Below are 20841 nucleotides of genomic sequence, written 5' to 3' on the forward strand. Positions count from 1 at the left end.
AGGGGCCAAGCCGAGCGCTAGCGTCAGGGGCTGACGTCCAGGAGGGTCTGAGGCTTATTACCGGTGGTTTTAATTTTACAATATATGACATGAGAAAAGACATTAAATCAAGCCAGGTAAGGAATGCAAGATGGCCATCTCTGGAGCGCTCACCCACAATACTATACTTACTGTATAACTATGACTACTGCTACTGCTACTACTGCTGCTACTGCTACTGCTACTACTGCTGCTACTGCTGCCACTGCAGCTGCTGCTGTTGCTACTGCTACTGCTGCTACTACTACGACAACTACTAGGCTACTAATAATATTTACTCAAACTACTACTACAAAAACTAATAATAATAATAATAATAATAATAATCATCATCATCAATACATTATGATGCATTATCAATATGTTGTTACTTCCTCTCTCTGTCTTCGCTTCCTAGAGACAGAGAGAGTGAGGAGAAATGGGACAGCCTGGTCTCACCTGGCTCTTCCTCTCTGCTTCCTCGTCCAGGTTCCTCTGCCTCCAGGGAAGCCGTGGGCACCAGTTCTCCACCTGAGCGCACAGACGGCACAATGACACAGCGCTTCTGACCTTTCACCCCATTTGTTAGGCTACACGTTCTAACATGTCACTTCATCCACCCGGTCGGGTTTACATTTCATTTTGACGTTTACATTAACGTAAGAAGCCACACGCTAACTGCCATTGAAATACAGTCATATCAAGGAGTTGTACACTAAAAAACATCTTGCTTTTGTTATTTTTTGAGTAGGTTTACTTAAAAGTATTTTACAGAACACTGTTTTTAGTTTTACAGAACACCGTTTTTCATTTTACAGAACACCTAATTTTTTTTAATGGACACACATATGGCCCTGCTTACTGTACAGTGCATCTACTGAAACACACAGCTGAGGAACAAAATGGCACTCAGCTTCCAAATGAAGGCTGTTTCCTCAAACACATATTTCTGCATTCGGGGCTGCAGGCAAACACCTGCAGGTACACTCAGATTTGAAGCTGTGCAGGACTCACCTCACTCAGGTAGATGAAGGCCGAACAGGTGGAGCCGTCAACACCATAGTTACCGTAGCAAGTGTCCGACCGCCACATGTCCTTCATCCACTGAGAGGGAGAGAGAGGGACACGCACACACACGCAAGCACACGCACACACACGCAAGCACACGCACGCAAGCACGTGCGCACACACACACATGCACACGCACACACAAACAGACACACACGCACGCACGCAAGCACACGCACACACACGCAAGCACACGCACACACAAACAGACACACACATACATTTGCCCATAAATACACATCCGGAAAAGGATGCAATAAACTTCAGCCCGACACAAAGTTGCACATAAAACACGTGGCCTTGCTCTCACTGTTGGGTGAGACCAGTGCATGAATCATGCCCACAGGAGTCTTGCCTCACCTCATTCACACCCCCCCCCCCAGGCTAAGGAATGTGGAGAGGTACGATATCAATAGATAATTTACCGTAGAGATTATTTTTACATCAGCAGACATTTCAGGCACTTTTAGTGGAAGCAAAGCTGATTCATCCACCATAGAAATTCCACAGCAGACTGACAGGAAGGCTAATGTCAAATTCCTTTTTAATAATCATGTTTGTCTGATGTTAAACATGCAAAAAGAGGCAACACCAGAGGCGATAATGCTCTAAGTAAATGAATTTGAATAAGGATATGGCTTGCAAGGGCTAACAGAAAAAAAAAACTCTTGTAAAAAGGTCCTCTGTCAACAGGTTTGTCTATAGAACCATTTACTGTATTTAGCAAAATACAGTAAATGGTTCTATACAGTTACCAGCAAAAGACTGCCCTTCAGCACAAATAAAATGCTGAAGGTACATCTGAAAGAATTCACGCTTTCCTAACATGGATATAACCATAGATTATTCGTCTTATGGCCTGGCAGAGCGTAGAACTATGTACTATTGGCTCCAAACTCAGTGAACGTGCCTCCATAAAATCCAATAAAAGTGTGTCATATATGGACGCTCTCCCATTTTGCCTGCACCTGCACCACCCTGTCACACCCCCCCCACCCCCCCACCCAGCCCACCCCACATCTGAAAAACCAAAGAGCAACATTGCTCAATGTTGCTCAGAAACACGTGTCCCTGCCCAAGTCACAATACGAGTGGTTTTGATTGGTTGAACTTTGATGCCGGACCTCTGATGCGCCTCAGTGACGTCGTCAAAGAACAGGGTGGGCCAAGAGAGCAATGCGGTAACAGTACGGCACTTGAAACTCAGAGGTTGCTGGTTCAATTCCCTGGTTCCCGCTTTACTCTTGAGCAAGGGACCTGAATTGCTTTGATACATTTCCAGCGCTATAAATTGATAGCGTGCATTGAAAGCTGTGAAACTCTTGTAGTAAACATCTACCTGTGATGGCAGTGTAGTGTCGTGTAATGGTAAGGGAGGGTGGACTTGTAACTCAGTGGTTGCGGGTTTAATTCCCCAGTAGGGCTCTGCCATTGTACCTCGTAGCTAGCTACTTAACCCAAATTACTTCAGCGTATATTCAGCTGCATAAACTGCTCTGGATGACGGCATCTGGGAAATACTGCTAAATGTAAGCGAGGAAGAGGATGCTCACCTTCATCTTGCTCTCGCAGTGGGGGAAGCCATCAAGGGGGGGCAGCTCGCACTTCTCCTGGGCTCCACTCAGGAGATCTGGAGGGGGGGGGGGGGGTTAATGTCACAATAATGTCATGGGGGAGGCGGTTTATTGCATCATCAAAGCTCACCAAAAACAAACACATATATGCGCACACACACACAGACACACACAAACACACATAAACACAACCACACACACACACACACACACACAGAGTAAGGAGGCACTGCCAGACCCACTCGAGCAGTCCTCGGCTGACCCGGCCTTCCCCCCGTCTCCCCACTTCACCCCAGAGGAGATGAAGTGAAGCTGATTTTGCATCGCTGCCCGCTGCCTGCCTTTCTGGCACGCGTCCCCGCTCGCTTTGCAAACTGATTACTCCACGCAATCTGCAATTCAGATCTCCAGGCAAAATGAACCGAGATCTGAGAAAAGGACAGGAGAGGACCTCTCTGTGCTGCGCTTGGCCTGTCAGACGATGTAAGGTCACTTTAGGATGGCTTTAAATTTGTGAACGAATCAGGCCGTCGCAGAACGCCGCGATCCCCAGAACTGTGTTCCGGCCGTCCTTGACGGCGCTCTGTACCGGAAGGCGACCGTACGGCTCGACAGCTTTGAAGCTGGCGGGGGGGGAGGGGACACACCGCTGACTGGCCGTGTCTCCTGGTCATGCCTCCTCTCCTTCGTTCGCACAGTCGCTGCGCCGAAGGCAAGCCCTCCAAACGCCTTTCAGCCGCCCGCTTCAGGAGAACGAGGGTGACCGAAAAGATCCTCTCAGACCATAAATCCTGTGCGTTATTACAAGATCCTGCTCTCACCGAAATATACTGCAATACGGGCAGCCGAAGATATCTGGAGACGTCCCCTAAGAACGGAGCAATACCGGTGGTTTGACATTCGATAGATACTGCATCCCCGACTGGAGTATCCCGAATGACGGGTGCCTGAAATTTTTTAAGATAAAAAAGTGTGCAGTAGCCCTCTCAAAGCACACGTCAAACCGCTGGCAATTACATCCAATTTCTACCTCACTTATTCCTGGCCAGGTTCGCATGGGGTGCTGGAGACTATCCCAGCATGCATTGGGGCGAGCATCAGGAATACACCCTGAGCAGGCCACCAATCCATGGCAGGGACACAAACCAGCAGCTCACAAACATAGCTATGGGCTACTTAGACTCTCTGGTTAGTATAACCAGCATGCCTTTGGACTGCGGGCGGAAACCGGAGTGCCCAGAGGAAACCCACTCGGACACGGGGAGATACGGACCCCGGTACCACCCGGCTGAGAGAAGACGGAGCTGCACACTGCACCATTAGCTATTTCACAGCTAATTTCCAATTTTCGACAACAAAAAAAACGAATCTTTTTTTTTTTTCGCTGTAACAGAGGCATGCAACTTGTAATCCCATCGGGACTTCGGTGAGAGCCTGACGCGACGCTCCCCTCAGACAAGGAAAGCTTTCTTTGATATCCAGGGCGTGACCGTACTACACCACCTATACAGCGCTATTCTTCACAAACAGCCCCGCACATCCGCCCCACCACACAGGGCTTCGTGCCACAACATTTACAAACAGCAATAAAAGCCACAGAGCCCGTGATGGAATCAGACAAACCGCAGCCAAACAGCTTTTCCACGGGAAGGCGATAATAAGTGCCAAAGGTCCACTCATAACCATCTAACAGATAGAACAGCTGGCACGCAGTTCATCGGCAGGGCGTTCAAAATTCGGGTGGGATAGGAGAAGCCGAAAGAAAAACAAAAAAAGCTGACCCAGTCAAAGTTCAAAGGTCAGCTCAAACAACCGGAGCTATGGAGTGTTAAAAACATCAGGAGCCACGGCATCAAGACGTTTTCCTCCACACAATAACCTCAGTGGTCTGCAGGGGCGGAATATCTGTTCATTAGGGCAGAAACAATGTCTCGCTCCAGCGATAAAGCCAGGTAATGAACCGCTGTCCTAAACCCAACGTAATTGGTCCTCACGGGGAAAGCATAACCGGTAATGATTTCTTCAGTTTTCCGGGTGACTGTGACTGTGGCTGGCACTGGGAATCTCATTACATGGCAGCCTTGAACAGTCAAATTAATTTAAGCTCAAGATTCTCACAGGTACTGTCCTCACCTTCTGCGGTGTCGCCAGTCATGTTTCTGCATATAGCTTATTCCTTATTTTGATAGGCAGTTATTCAGACCATTTTTATTTTTTATTTTTTGCAAAGATGGATTTCTTTCTTTCAAAAAATGTTTCCCCTCAAAATGTATCATGGCTAAAATAATGTGGTTAGTTCAGCTGCCCTTGGTTTTAAATGATAATCTGTAAAATGCAATTATGCTGGATTACATCCAGCCCTCGTGTCAAATCCTCGTGATTGCTTGAACGTTCTTCTTCAACCCAAACCCTAACTCTGATTTCACAAGAACAGAGAACAATCACGACCTACAGAAGTGACAATGATGATTTAAAGCATGACGTCAAGGCAACCGGTTGTGCAATTTCCACGACAAAGTTTCACAGTTTCTTAACCATTGATTCTCAGAAACGCATACCTCTGCGGACACACACCTCCGCATGCGCATACCTGCGCAGACGCCCGGTACGTGACATTTCCACAGAGGGCTGACAGGCGCTCGGTGAAGAAATCTTCTGAGCTGTTGAAACCCACCGAGACGACGTGTAATCAGATGCGACCCAACACACATTGAGTCGAAGCGCAAGGCTGCGAAAGGAAGGGGCTTGTGGGAAGTCAGAGGGGCTCTTCTCTCATTTGCCGAATGTCTGTCGGACACCGTGTTTTTGCAGATGCCGGTCTACATGTGCTCTCGCTATCGCTCAGGAGACCACCGCTAGCTGCCCCACGGGTACAGCTTGTGAAGTTGGCTGGCCCGGGCCCACACGGTCCTGTGGGAGTTGCCTGCCAACCACCTGGAAGCTTCCAGAGTGAATACGCAGAGCCCGTGCAGAGGTGTTAGGTACCGACAAAGCCGCTGAACCCTCAGGTGACAAGCTGCTCCCGAGATGAGAGGAGAGGAGCGACAAGGAGAGGAGAGGGAGAGGATGGGAGAGGAGAGGAGAGACGAGGAGAGGAGAGGGAGAGGAGGGGAGAGGAGAGGAGGGCAGAGGAGAGGAGAGGAGAGGGAGAGGATGGGAGAGGAGAGGGGAGGAGAGAAGAGGAGAGCAGCAGAGGAGAGGAAGGGAGAGGAGAGGAGAGGAGAGGAGAGGAGAGGAGAGGAGAAGGGAGGGGAGGAGAGCAGAGGAGAGGAAGGGAGAGGAGGGCAGAGGAGAGGAGAAGAGAGGAGGGCAGAGGAGAGGAGAGGAGACCACCTCCATGCTCCCGGTTTCCCATCAGCTTCGTAACGAGCTCAGAAAACTAAAGAAGATTTTAATTAGAAGCATGACCTTCACAAGCCACAAGAAATCCGAGATGCACGAAGAACGGCAGATTTACCACCCTGAAACACCGGGCCCGCATATTCACGTGGCACGCACTGGCAGTCCGGGTCACGCTAGTCCCCGAAGGCCTGCATTCCCCAGGCCGGCCGGCCGTGCAGCAGAGCGCCTCGTAATCAGAAGCCTGGAGCTTTGACTCACAGGCGCTGCTGCGTAACTGCATTATGGCTTAAATGGCCACCTACACGGGAAGGATACGGAACAGGTCGCTCCGGCAGACGTCATCCATTATGCAGAACAAATCCATAACAAGAATATGAATCAAATGATGATACTGTGCCCTAATAAAGGCGTCTCATTTCTAGGAAAAACAAATGTGCCAATTCATTGCCGTTTCTCTGAAATGGCACCGGGGGGGAGGGAGTCTTCTCCTCACTTGAGGTGACAAAGAGGAACGATGGAACTTTGATGCGTTATAATCACGCTGCAGGCACACCCTGGCTTGTTTTATTTCCCGCTGCGCACCAGGCATCCACACACCACACGCCTCTGTTCTTCCCCTCCAGGGAGCGCAGCGCGGCAGTCAGTGCAACGCATCCACCGGCACTCAGGGTATCTTTATCCCTTCCAGAATATTCTGCGCAGAGGGCAAATCGATATCTCAATGACATCCTACGAGCTGTCACTTATTCTAGTACACAGCCACAAATGCACGCTTGAAATGCTGCCTTGGGCCTGTCTAAGTTTCCATGGGAAAGGCACCTTGATTAACTTTGCTCAGCTTGGGTGTTGGGCGGCTATTAGGTGAAACCAGATGTCTAAGTGGCTGTCATGGAGCAGAGGTAAAGCTATTATTTGGTTTGAGAGGCTGTTACGAAACGGAGGCAAAACCATATTTTGATTTGAGTGACTGTTATGGAACGGAGGTGAAACCAGATTTCGTTCTGAACGACTGTTACGGAAGAACGGCGGCGAAACCAGATTCCGGTTTGAGGGACCATTACGGAAAGGAGGTGAAACCAGACTTCCAACCGAATGACCGCTACGGAACGACGACGAAAGCAGACTTCGGTTTGCCCTCTTCCGCCTCTCGCCCTCTCGCTCATCCGTCCGGCAGGTGACATGGGGGGCGCTTCGCAGGCATGCGCGGCAGCTGGTTTGAGGGGTCAAAGTTCACGGCGCCGAAGTCAGCCACGGTGCACGTGCGGACGGACATTCCGAGCGCGCCGCTCGCATTGGGGCTTCACGCCTGATCACAGGGCCTCATTCCGCGAACGCATCCCGCGCGTGCAAAACACGCGCATGGCGCTCGGGGAACCGCGCGCAAGTGTGCAGTGAAGAAATGGGAGTACCCTACAAAAATCAGAACCAAATCTCCAGCTCTTTAAAAACTACACGTAAGAACCTTCTTTACGTACCACGGACCACTTCCTGGTTGAGACACGCCCCCCCCACAGCACTGACCTCGACTGATTTGGATAAAGCATAAGATATGAGTGATGGACAGGTGAAAGATGTGAGGGGGGGGAGGGTATTTAAATGCTGCTATCAGGCATTCTTTCCTTGGGGCTTAATAACCCAGCTAGCCTCAGCAAACCTACTCCGGGTGAGGACGGTCGGACTAGTCAGACTCTTGAGTCCGTGAAGGAGCCACTTCAGCCTGAGACCAAGTGTGAGTCACTGCCGTGGTTTCACACAAGAGGATAAAAGCTACTTATTCACAAAGTACATAAATATAGCCTGTTCCACCCAAAGTAAATCATGGCCCTCTCCCCCATCTCTCTCCCTCCGTTTTCTCTTTCTCCGAATCTGCTCTCCCCCCAATTCCTCACGATTTGCGCATTTGTCCCCTCCCTTGTCTCCACTCGAGTCTTTTGTCATTGAACGCCATTAAATCTGAGTCATAATTTCACAGTGGAGGTCATAGTCACATAGGGGGGCACTCAAGGTGCTCTGAAGAGCCCTGGCACCTCTCCACTTCTCCACTACCATGATGGAAAAACCCGACAGGGATTAAATCAAAACCCTGTCCCGCCCGCCACGAGGAACTACCCAAGCTACCTCCGCGAACAGCCCCTTCCCCAAGGGCAAGAGGCTCCGAGGTAGCGCAAGAGCACAGGGTTAGCCCACGCGCTAGTTAGAGAAAGGCATTGTGGGTAAGGCACGTACTGCAGGTGTGCCATAAATGGCCCCTGGCACATAATAAAAGAAAGCAAACAGTCTGCACAGCAGTGGAGCGATGAAATTGATTACGGTTTCGTCAAATGGAATCTCCAGGCACGGTTACAGCTTCTGCGGAATTATAAAATGCCGCGAGCGGACAGCATCTGTCAGTATCCGATTAGTATCGATTTACCACGACCATGAGCGCGCGCAGCCTCCAACAGAATTCCTTCGTCCAATGGCACAAGCTGAAAATGAGTGCTGTTGAAAGCTGAGGCTTCGCTGCCAAACCCAGGCGGCATATTTCATTTCCCATAAAAGGGAGTCTATAAGAACAATTACCTTATTGCACCGAAGTGGAAAGGATCGCAAAATACAAGAAATAAAATAATACAAATCAGCAAATTTCTATTTGGTCTTGAATAGAAAAGACAACTTTCTGCACTGAGTGTAACAAAAAAAATCGGCCTTGAATCATTATTAAGACCAATGTACAGCTGAAACTTTTACTCAGTGTGCGGGCATGTGGAGTAAGATTAATCATAGGTGTATATCTCTCTGAGCTGTGTGCATGGAAGCTCATGTGTTTAAATGTGACTGAGGACGACAGTATACAGTGTGACTGAGGATGAAGGTGTATGTGACTGAGGATGAAGGTGTATGTGACTGAGGATGACAGTGTATGGGACTGAGGATGATGGTGTATGGGACTGAGGATGACAGTGTATGTGACTGAGGATGACTCTGTATGGGACTGAGGATGATGGTGTATGGGACTGAGGATGATGGTGTATGTGACTGAGGATGATGGTGTATGTGACTGAGGATGAAGGTGTATGTGACTGAGGATGACGGTGTATGGGACTGAGGATGATGGTGTATGGGACTGAGGATGACGATGCATGAGGCTGAGGATGACGGTGTGAGCCAGCCTCCAGAGTGCCGCCGCGGTTTTTCCGTATGCATCGCTCGTGGGCGACAGCGTCTCTCCTGATGCCGTTAATTGCACAGCGACACGGAGATGGTCATTCAGCAGGAAGAATGGCTGTTTCTTCAGCCGGCAAATTGGCAGTGTTGGCCACAAATTACCATGGGCCCATGGATGTGCCGGGAGTAACACAAACACGTTTACAGAGTGGACAGACGGAAACCAGCAGCCACCAGCAGACACAGCTTTGCAACCCCGCTTGCCTTCTCAACAACACTTCATCCATCTCCGAGCTGTGACCACATCAGGATGATAGACTAGATCAAGGCAAGCTGAAACACAGGTGTGCACGCGCACACACACACACACACACCCTTTAGCTGCATACACAGCTAAACCCACCCTCCTCCAGTAAAGCAGCTTTTACCTCCTAACTGCCAGGTCCACGTCCCATGACTCCCATCAAATGACTAATGACATATGAGATTAGATAAGATGCAAGAGATTACATTGTAGCACATTCATTCAGCACTCTCTTATTCAGAGTGAATTACGGTGTAGGAGAACTTGTTGACAGTGCTGTCATTTGATTAATATGAGCAACAGTGCAGACCAGGCCAACACCACTCTCAGACCAGCAAGTTTGGATTTCACTTCAATAAAGCTAACAATTATGAGGACCAAAATACAATACATACATACAGATTACATCCTTAACAAGAAGACAACAAGAAAAAATTTTAACCATAAAAAGTTCAATACCCTGAACTAGCACAAAGGATGAGTGCTAACTGGTGGGGAGAGGAGGGGAACCCACATGCAACTGTAGAGGTGCGTCTTCAGCCAGCATCTGAAGATGGACAATGTCCTGACCACCACAGGCAGTGAGCCAATCAGATCAGGGTGCTTGTTCCGAGGTTAACAGCAGATTAGCTGACTGACTGATTTACTGATTGGCTGTCTCAATGATTGATTGCTTGTCTGACATACTGGATACACAAACACAGCCAGGTTCTTTGGTTCTTCCTACACAAATCCAAGCTGAACTGAAGCATAGATGGCAGTGTTTTCAGCGGTATGTTTTCAAATGATATGTTGGAGGGTTAACCCTCTAATAATAAATGCTGAGGAAAAATGTCATGCTCAGCCAGGCTGTGATCCAAAGGGAACCATGAGAAATGTCAATTTATATTTACTGAATGAATGCGGAATCGATGCTCTCACAGTACTGCAGAGTGCAAAAAGTGCTTCCTGATGACCAAGTCAGATATAATGGAGCGTGGAGCTTCTCTGAAATCTAATGAAAGCAATTTCAATTGTGCCCCCAAACAGAAAAATAACATTCACAAGTAATTCACTTTGAAAGTCTTGGTTTAATTTCTCTCTCCAACTTTGTCAAATGTAGGTAATGAAAAACTAGCAGCCGCCCTATGATATGCTGAAACCAAACAGCCACAAAACTCCCAAAACACAGGATAAACAGGTAAATAAATGATAAAGTATTAAAAGACTGGACCAACAAACTGCATGGGCACTGCTGGTGCGCACAGAAACTGGAAAACTAAGCAGGTAGAAGAAAAACAAATGACATAGCTTTACTGCCGTTTTAAAATGGCAGCCTACGAAAAGCAGTAATCAGTGACTGCCCTTCTGCTGTCTGGACACAGCGGCAAAATCAGCACCTTATCTTTCTTTGCATGGCTAATTCCAGACCGCTCGTCTTAAGAGGAGCAGGAACTTCTGTGGGTGTCTTGGCCCTGAGGAACATCTGGGAGTGGCAGCTCTGTTATTGTCTTTAAAGACACCTGACCTAGCAGCTTCCTGAAGGACTGAACTTAGACTGAACATTGCTGAAGTTTAAAGAATTCCAGTTTCAGCTTAACCTGCGTAGTGCACTATGCTAACGTGACCCTGGCCTCTCTCCTGAAATGCCCCTTCCCTTCCATGACCCTGTACTTGGTTTGGACACAGTCTTTTAAATCCACCAGTGTGGCTTTCTTAATAACTGGTGTGAGATTGTAGTTGCGTGAACTCTTAGTCTACGAGCGATCTTCACTTTGATCCTTGCTATTTCACAAGTCCGGCAAACGAATATCAGCCGCCTTCTTGTAGGTAAAATGGCCAGTGAGAGCAGTTATCGAGCCCATGGACGACCTTCTTATGGTCGGTGGTGCTAGAGCTGGTTTTGCTTTTAATTGATAGGCTAATTTTTCTTCCCCCACATTTGCTTACATTTCCAGTATCTTGTTTATCTTTGGCATTTTGATTGCTAAAAGGCATTAAAGAGACTAACTAGATGCTGCTCGCTCGACATGGGCTTCAAACCAAGTGGACAAAAAACAAATAAACACAAAACCGTCACACGCTTTCAGTCTTGACTCAGGTTAGCCGTTAGAAGAGGGCAGGAGGCAGGAGTGAGTCGTCACCAGGATGGATCTCTGGGCCGACTACCTGCCACACCGCTCTAATGTCACTCTCTCACCTTCGAATGACTCAGCGGCCTCGGCTACAACCCAACACCGCTCCTACTTCCCGGACGGGCGCGGTTTCGGCTTTGCCGCCGTGACCCCCATCTCCTTAACAGCGCTCGGGACGGCCGCCCGAGAGGGGCGAGCACTTCAGAGCCGAAATGTGAAACATCACAGCAGGGCCGGGGGAGACTTCTGGCTCTGACGCGGCCTTGCGCTCTCTCTCCTCTTGAGCTCCACTGTCGAACCCGAGCTGAGGCCTGGTACCTTCACCCAGGACTACGGTGAGGATCCAGGAGCCCGGCACTGTTATGAAGGATGATAGTTTCCCTCTAAAAGGATCAAACGAGCCTGGTTTCATTGTGCAAACAGGATAATGACATGTCCTGTTGGGTACTCCGATCAGGATACAATTCAATCCTGATTTCACACTGACAGAATTCACGTCTCAGATCCTACCAGTAATTTAGAGGGTTTTCGGGACAGATACGTAATGTGGCAACCAGGCCGGCTCGGGAGGACAAAGGATCCGACTGTTTCCGCAACGCAAGCGGAATCGCAGACAGGGATTGGAATGGCCTCCTACAGCGGCCATTCCGATCCGTAACTCGATCATCATAACCTTATTTCCAGCTTAACAGCATTTCCACACACAGTCCCCATTCAAACATCTGGAGACTTCAACGCTCTCACACTTTCCATTTCCTAAGAGAGCACACACGTCCCACAGTAAGAAATAAACAAACAGGAAAAATCAATAAAAAGGAATAAACGGGGGCTTGCTGCACAAATTTGTGTTGTGTTAGAGCAGTACTATGCGTAGTGATGCCTCTCAGCCGGAGCCATTTTGTGTCAAAGTAAGAAAATGAATGAAGCACTCGACTCAGCCTTGGTGGTGTGTGGGAGTAAAAGCTGACTGGGGTCATATGGTTCTCCATGCGTACTTAGTGAAGCAGTGGTGCTGAACCGTGTGAATAAACACACCCAAGACCATCACGCTCCTAGTGGCAGGAACTTCCCCAGAATGAGGTACACAAGAGTGCAGAGAGGAAATTATTAACGACTATTAAACAAAACACTCAACTGCCACCTTGCCGAACCCTTCTGCTAACCATATTTGTGCTTCATACAAACGGTGCCAGTGTAGCATAGGGGTTAGTGAACTGGGCCTCTAACGCTCTGGTTTCAGTCCCTAGCTGGGGTGCCGTTAAAGTTCCCTTGACCAGGAAACATAAGCTGAACAGCTTCAGTAAATATTGGATTGGATTGTATCTAAAACAGTACATGTGCAAGCCACTGTGGGAGAAACAGTCTACTAAATTCGAAAACGAAACGCAGTGCAATGCAGCGTACTCTACCACCGCTAGCTCACGTGTAGCGACCAGCAAACAGAGAAATAGATTTACTGAAGCTGTAGAAGGCGTGCACCCCGATACCATCACATCAGCGCGGCCTCAGAAACAGAAAAAACAAGAAGCAGCAAAACCTGCTTTATGATGCTCCTTGTCTCTGCAGTGCACAGACCCTCCCTACACTGATTCAGGAAGTGAAACGTGCGTGTGCGCGCGTGCGTGCGTGTGTGTGTGTGTGTGTGTGTGCATGTGTGTGTGTGTGTGTGTGTGTGTGTGTGTGTGTGTGTGTGTGCGTAGCTCGCGGCCTTGCTCTGCAGATGTACATGCTGCAGGGGAAACGCCATTCTGTTTGGTCAGAGCAAATACGCACATTCACCAGCCGTTGAGAAACTCACAGCACAGCCTCTGGAGGCCAAGACCTGCTGACGCTGCATCTACAATATCGCATCACGCAGCACACTAAACAAAACCTAAGGAAACGCATACCTCGCTTACAGTATCATAAAATTTATCATATGAACTGAAAATGTTGAAAGTAACAACTGTAAATATATGAAATGAACAAAAAATATATTTAAATGTACACTATACGGGCAAACGTTTATGGACACCAGAGATCCAACATCTCTTCCAAAATTATGGGCGTTAATATGTAGTTGGTCCGCCCTTTGCTGCTACAACAACCTCCACTCTTCTGGGAAGCCTTTATCCTAGATGTTAAAGCACTGCTGCAGGGATCTGCTTCCATTCAGAGCATTAACGAGGTCAGGCACTGATTGGGCGATAACGCCTGGCTCGCAGTTGGCTTTCCAACTGATCCCAAAGGTGTTGGATGGGGTTGAGGTCAGGGCCCTGTGCAGACCAGTCAAGCTATTCCACACCGATCTGAACAAAACCATTTCTATACGGTCCTCACTGTGCACCCGGGGGCATTGTCATGTCGACACAGGAAAGAGCCTTCCCCAAACTGTTGCCACGAAGTTGGAACCACAGAATCATCTAGAATGTCACTGCATTAAGATTTTCCTTCACTGAAACGAAGGGGCCTAGTCCAAACCATGAAAAACAGCCCCAGACCAAGGGGGTAAAGTTCTGTCGGCACACTGTACTGTATGTAGCGTGCTATTAAAGGGAGCAGTCGTGATGGTGGCCTACAGGTGAAGGCAGCCATGCTGAAGGTGAGCATGGGTGTTATTGAGGGCATGGTCGCGATGGTGCATTTCAGGTAAACCGTGCCGCCGGGCAGCGATGTCACAAGGCCAAAAGACAAAGATGTGACTGACAATCGACCGCTGCTACAGAGCGCGGTTTATTTTTCCCAGGGAAGGTGCTCATATATTTACATTACATTAATTTATTTTTTAATGTAAATATATGAGCACCTTCCCTGGGAAAAATAAACCACAAATACAAACAAAAATAACAACAAATATAACTGTCTTTCTGGCTTTACAATTAAAGCTTCTAAGCATAATGTGCATGTGCATATCATTTGACACAATTCCTTATGCTGGAAATCAAATGTAACTGAAGATAATTGGGCAATGGTTTCTGCTTCCAACTTCTGAGCATAAAAGAAAAAGAAAAAGCTCTTGCCACCCGCTCCAAAATCCAACCAACCGACAGCAATGATTGTCAGAGCCTCCCTTTTATGCTCAGAAGTTGGAAGCAGAAACCATTGCCCAATTATCTTCAGTTACATTTGATTTCCAGCATGAGGAATTGTGTCAAATGATATGCACATTACCCGTTTCAATTTGAGTCGAAAATGGCAGTGTAGTCCGTTTTATCAACATACAAAACACAATTAATAAAAACTCAGCACCCTGCGTGTAGTAACACGCCATCTCCATTGGGGGGCAGTCTCACAATAAGTGAGCCATCTAAACCGACAGCGCTTCCTTTGCCTGCGGTCTGCGGAACCCAGACGCAAAAGATCAAACACTCAGATTGGGCACCCTCTCAACCTCCCACTGACAGTAGCTGGCCACACTATTGACATTGAAAGTTTTACTAAACTGACAGTCCTACGTTGTTATATTTTGTTTGTTACAGAGATTTCAACGTATTGCTGCTGTACCCTGTCTCCTGGTTCCCAGCCAGAACCATAATTCCGCAAGACCACGTTATGCGGTTGCGTATAAACGGCGAGATGTCGTAAAACGGTACAAAGTCCTGCAGCAGACAATTCACTTAGTTTACCAGTTATTGAGTTATTAAGGGCGTGGTCACGATGGCGCCCCATGTGCGACGGACGCCGTGCTGAAGATGAGCGACGCCCACCTGCCACGTTGACCTTCTCGCCGTTCCCCGCGCTGGGCATGGCCGTGCCGGTCCCCGGGGCCGTCCCATTGGTCAGGTTCCCGGCCGTGCCGTTGTACGCCAGGTTGTCCACCTTGGACTCCAGCTTTCCCAGCCGGAGCAAGATGTTGTCCAAGAGGACCGCCAGGGTCTTCTTCAGATCTGGGGGACAAGACGGGACACGAAGACACGTCAATAACGTTTCACATTTAGCAGACCTTTCCATTCACAGTGACTCACAATCATTCCTTCACACACAATCCATTTACACAGCTGGATATTTACTGAAGCAATTGAGGTCAAGCGCGTAGCTCAAAGGTACAACGGCTGCGCCTCAGCTGGGAATCGAGCCAGCGACCTCTAGGTTTCCAGCTCCGTTCCCTAACCGTTGTACCACACTGCCAATAAAAACGGAGAGCAGGGCACCAGCGCCTTCATTCCCCACTTCCCCTCAACAATGATAAAAGCCCGAGGAAGGCTAAGGCTCAATTTATGTTCTCACGTTCCAAATAAAAAGACCAAACACCATTAACACCTATACGGCTGAGAAAATGGCTCTTTGGGCCAAGGAGGAAGAGACTGTGTTAGGTGACTTTGCAAGGGTGATTTTTATTTTTGTTTTTTTTTGAGACCGACCTTTTTATAAGGACTCATTATGGACCGATTCTACAGGCGCATTACCCAGAGAGAGAGGGGGGGAGCTGTGCAATCAGTTCCGATTCAGTGCTCAGAAAGCAACGGCTAATTCTTTAGAAGTCACCTTCAGTCTCCTCCATTTGCAGCCTTTCAGCAGGTTGGCCAGTCCACGGCATGAACAGAATGAACAAGGCTTTTTTCCTATTGTGTGTGCTGCATTTCTGGCATTTAAAAACTTTTTCTGATTTTCTTTCCACCTCAATGAAAGTGATTACGAAAATCGCCTCTGCACCCACCCACCATTGGCAACCATTAGCAATAAAAACAGAAGCAGTAAACTGCCACCTGAACCCCCAGCCCAGCCCACCACAGCTCCTCCCACGCTGTATTAAGGAGGCAATGCGTTTTTCTGTTGTGTCACTATGGCAACCTCGGTGAGACGCGAAAGGCTCCAAAATGGAGAGGTGTCGGAGGCAGACGGCGCCTGTCACTCCTTATCCTCAATGAGCGTGCTCTTGTGTGCTCCAACGTGCACTACACTGCTCTAACGTGCACCGCCCTGCTCCAACGTGCACTACACTGCTCCAACGTGCAATACACTGCTCTAACGTGCACTACCCTGCTCCAACGTGCACTACACTGCTCCAACGTGCACTACACTGCTCTAACGCACTACCTGCTCCAACGGCACTACACTGCCCAACGTGCACTACACTGCTCCACGCACTACACGCCCACTGCACTATACTGCTCTAACGCATACACTGCTCTAACGCACTACTGCTCTAACATGCACTACACTGCTCAACGGCACTACACAGCTCCACGCACTACCTGCCCACGTGCACTACACAGCTCCAACATGCACTATACTGCTCTAACATGCATTACACTGCTCTAACGTGCACTACACTGCTCTAACATGCACTACACTGCTCAAACGTGCACTACACAGCTCCAACGTGCACTATACTGCTCTAACATGCATTACACTGCTCTAACGTGCACTACACTGCTCTAACATGCACTACACTGCTCCAATGTGCACTACACTGCTCTAACATGCACTACACTGCTCCAATGTGCACTACACTGCTCTAACGTGCACTACACTGCTCCAATGTGCAGGTCTTGGCAGCACTTGAGATTTTGATCTCTAATGAGCTACACCCTTGAAAGGATCCAGACCATTTCAGCAGCTAATAGTCACTTGGGTGTGGGCTGCGTCTGTCGGCTAATTCGGATGCGAGACGCAGCCCGGTGTTTTGATTGGATAGGGCTGGAGGAGGCAGGAGCAGTTTGCACACGGGTCATCATCTTCCTGCTCTTTTAGCAAAACAACTCCCACAGCCTGCCCTGTGCCATGTAAATAATCTGTGCTCCACGGCCAGAATAATCCGGAAAGGCAGGAACGTTTGCGGTTCACGGATCCTTTGATCGTGTGCGATGTCAGACCTGAAAAAAGCTAAACGCACCCCCCCGGTTCTCAAGTGCTAGTCCAGGGCAGCTGAATTTGGCGACCTAATCGCTGACAGCAGACCCCTTTTAAGTCTGAAAATACAACATTCGTGCAGAGGGCTCTGAGTCAGACTGCGCCCTCCAGAGAAACATTAAAGGAATGTTACACTTGCTTATCGATATGCCAGGTGTAGCGAGGCTCACACGAGCTGACTGTGGAGCAGGTGGCTCAGGAACCAGAGCGCTTGCCACGTGTGATTATACAGTGTGATATTATGCCCAGTCATCCCTGATGGTGTCATCATAGTTTGAGTTGACAGGCCTGTGGATCCTGATGTGATTAGATCATTTTACGATGCGGGCATTTCGCAGACACGCTTATTATCTAGATCTGACAGGAAGCTGTGGTGCCTGCCAGGTCATCAGGCTGAATGTAAAACAGGCACTCAGTCCCAATCTGTGCTCAAAACCAACCCAACCCACTGAGGCTACGTCCAAAACAAAATAAACATACCCAGTCTGTGTCCAAAACAAAATCAACCTATCCAGTCTGTGTTCAAAACAAAATCAACCCACCCAGTCTGCATCCAAAACCAACCCAACCCACCCAGTCTGTGTCCAAAACAAAATCAACCCATTCAGTCTGTGCCCAAAACCAACCCAACAAACCCAGACTGTGCCCAAACCAACCAAACGAACTCAATCTGCCCACAGATGTGGAAAGGAAACCTCTCTGGCAGGGTAGAGCGGGCACACCCGAGCATACCATAGTGTTTAGTGTCAATCAGCTGTCTTCAAGTGGCATCTCGATGAATGAACTGAGCAAAGACTTCCTGCGTGTCTTTAAGCAAGTCGTAAAATTAAGTTATACGAAAGAGAGACGCATTGCTGAAGGCTATGAATGTCTCATATTTACCCACAGCAAAAGACCTACATGCAGAGGTCTAAGCTGGAGGTCAAATGGGTTACAATGAAATTTCTTTCCCAGTGTCATATAACAACAGAGCTTTCCTTTCTCAATACAATGGGTTTGTATAGCTGAAAGGTCTGAAGGGGGGATTTACAGAAAAGCGTAGAATATCTACATCTACATCTCCTACCGATAGTTCATTGTTGACCTTTTTCCAAAGAGAAAGAGATTAGACCCTTTAATCCGTCCCTGACCCTGGCTGGCATCTGGACCCTGGCATTATTCGACATCATCGTGCCCCATTACCTGGTCAAAACCGTGCCGTTTGTTAAAAGGGCGACCCGTAACTGGATAACTACCCGCGCCCAGCACCGCGCAGTCCCCGGACGTTTCCGGATCAAATCCCGTCGTCGGTGTCCGCTGAACGAGACAGAAAGAACCCTCGGTGCCCAACCAACGGAACGATACGCTCCTAATCCCGCCCCGACGCTGGCGAACGAAGCTACGGCCAACGGAAAATCCCCAAGGGCCACAAACAGGACCCCGATGAGACCCCTGACAGGACTTGTCCTGGAGATTAAATGGTTTTGTTCTGTTTTTGTGCTTCACACACACACACAAAAAATGAAGATTTGTTCCGCCAAAAGATCCTCTAATTTCACCCTCAGACCGCTGAGATGGCTGCATTCTGACGTCACACATATCCCAGCAAGTTCCTCCATGTGAACACTCGTGACTGCGTGTCAAAATAAAATGCACTTCCTGCGCTCTCTGGCTCCATCCAAAGATCTAATCTGAAACAACTGCAGTGGTCTTTTAATGCCTGTTAAAATCTGAAAAGCTTCAAACCAGTTTCGTCGCCCACTCGCCTTACACAGAGTTCAGTCAGATACGAGATGCTATCAGTAAGTTCAGAAACGAAATGAGTCACCATTCACAGCCATTTCCTGCAGCAAAGATATCAGACACTTACATACTTTCCCAGTTCCGAGCATTTTATAGAGGTTCTGAGGAAAGAACAATGGAATCATTTAGAGTAAATGTGCATAAGCCAAAGCCATTACTACGTATTTCGGCATGACCGCTAACCCCTCCTCTTTCCAATCTTCCCATTTCAAATAATCTAATCTGACTTGAATGCTCCCACACAATGCCTAGCGGTTGAGGGTTAAGTCGATAATAACATGAAAGTCCACAGGGAGATCCGCTCGCACTTACTACCATTCAACTTTCATTTTCGCTGCCTTTCATTTGCAGCGGTTCGCATTCGACCTGATCTCGCTTTTTGAAAAGTCGGATTATATGATGCCGTGACCACACAAACAGCGCTGATTTTAGCCTGAGTGCTGCATAGCGAGTCACCGGCTGGAGATCCCAGACACGCGCAAATGATGGGATCTGCAGGGCTGCTGACACCAAAAATTGAACAGGGTAAATGATAACAAACTGAGGTGAGACTGCGGTTCTGTCGTCCCATTGGTCGATGCCAAGACCAGGAGCTCACAACACAAATCAAAAAGGATTGCCAGTGCCTTTCTTTTGGTGTGTATTCACTTCCATAATTTCAGCCTACAAACCTCCATTTTTAGGACAGAAAAAATGACAAGCCACTCATCACCGTAAGCTGCTTTGACGCTGAACGACGGCAAGCAAATCAAAGGATTCATTTCACAGGAAATGCTCCAGTCCAGTCGTGAAATATCAATACGTATATGCACCAAACACCTCCTCCCACTCCCCCATACCGCATCAAAGGCCAACGCAATCTCGAGCACATGACTAACGCCGGCTCTGTTCAGGTTGTTGTTCACGATGGCGCAGCCGGCTCAGAGGTTCAGAGGAGCTTGTGTACGTTCGGTGCAGTAAGCCCCTGAGAGAGCGACAGCCTTTTCATGCTCGTCAGAGCCGAATGAGACGGGATAATCCCTCGCTCACGCACTCTCCTCGGCCCCCCCCCCGGCGACTGTGAGCCCGCCGTATGGGACGCAACAAAGACGCGGCCGCGTTTCTTAATGGAAGCCCCCCCATTTTGTGAAAAGGGAAATAAAGGCCGAGCGACGAGACTCTTTCTCTGCGCGTCCGTTCAAAGAGCCCCCCGGAAACCCCGCTGTGCCTTCTGTTCAAGCAGACCGCATTAAGAGCCCCCCACCCCTCGCCCCCCTCTTACTGACCCACATATACCTCCCATAGCCTCGTTTCATTCATCAGAATATGAAAACATAAACACAGTGCATGCAGGCCTGAACAGGCGATGGATTAACAGATGAAAGACTTAGTTTACACGGCTGTTAAAGCTCAACGAAATATTGAAATATTGTTTCAACAGGAGAAACCTGGATAAAATTCAAATGTAAAAAAAAATGCACTGTCAAAGAAAAACTACACCTCTGACCTGCTGCTCTTGAAGTAAAAATCAGAAATCAAAGATGGATTATTGTAGTGTCGTAACATATTTTGCAGGTGTCCTGAATTATGCAGTTATTTACGTACAGAATAAGTGTCCTCCTGGTGCTTCATAGAGGGGGCTATTCAGCAAGTGCTTCATGGAGGGGGTTCTTTATTAAGT

At 48.3% G+C, this 20841-nt stretch overlaps 1 protein-coding gene across 1 annotated transcript in view; it reads right to left on the reverse strand.

Annotated features, from left to right (window-relative positions):
* The window catches only part of LOC135250442 (alpha-1,6-mannosylglycoprotein 6-beta-N-acetylglucosaminyltransferase A-like), an 81785-nt gene that overhangs the window by 35787 nt on the left and 25157 nt on the right, over positions 1-20841 (reverse strand). The window contains exons 3-6 of the mRNA XM_064326720.1: positions 15254-15433; positions 2640-2716; positions 1033-1122; positions 478-549 (exon numbers count right to left, since the gene is read on the reverse strand). Of these exons, the coding sequence (XP_064182790.1) occupies positions 478-549; positions 1033-1122; positions 2640-2716; positions 15254-15433 (419 nt within the window). The remainder of the gene's footprint in view (positions 1-477; positions 550-1032; positions 1123-2639; positions 2717-15253; positions 15434-20841) is intronic.

Source organism: Anguilla rostrata, chromosome 3 (assembly GCF_018555375.3).
Source record: "Anguilla rostrata isolate EN2019 chromosome 3, ASM1855537v3, whole genome shotgun sequence".
Lineage (NCBI taxonomy): Eukaryota > Metazoa > Chordata > Actinopteri > Anguilliformes > Anguillidae > Anguilla > Anguilla rostrata.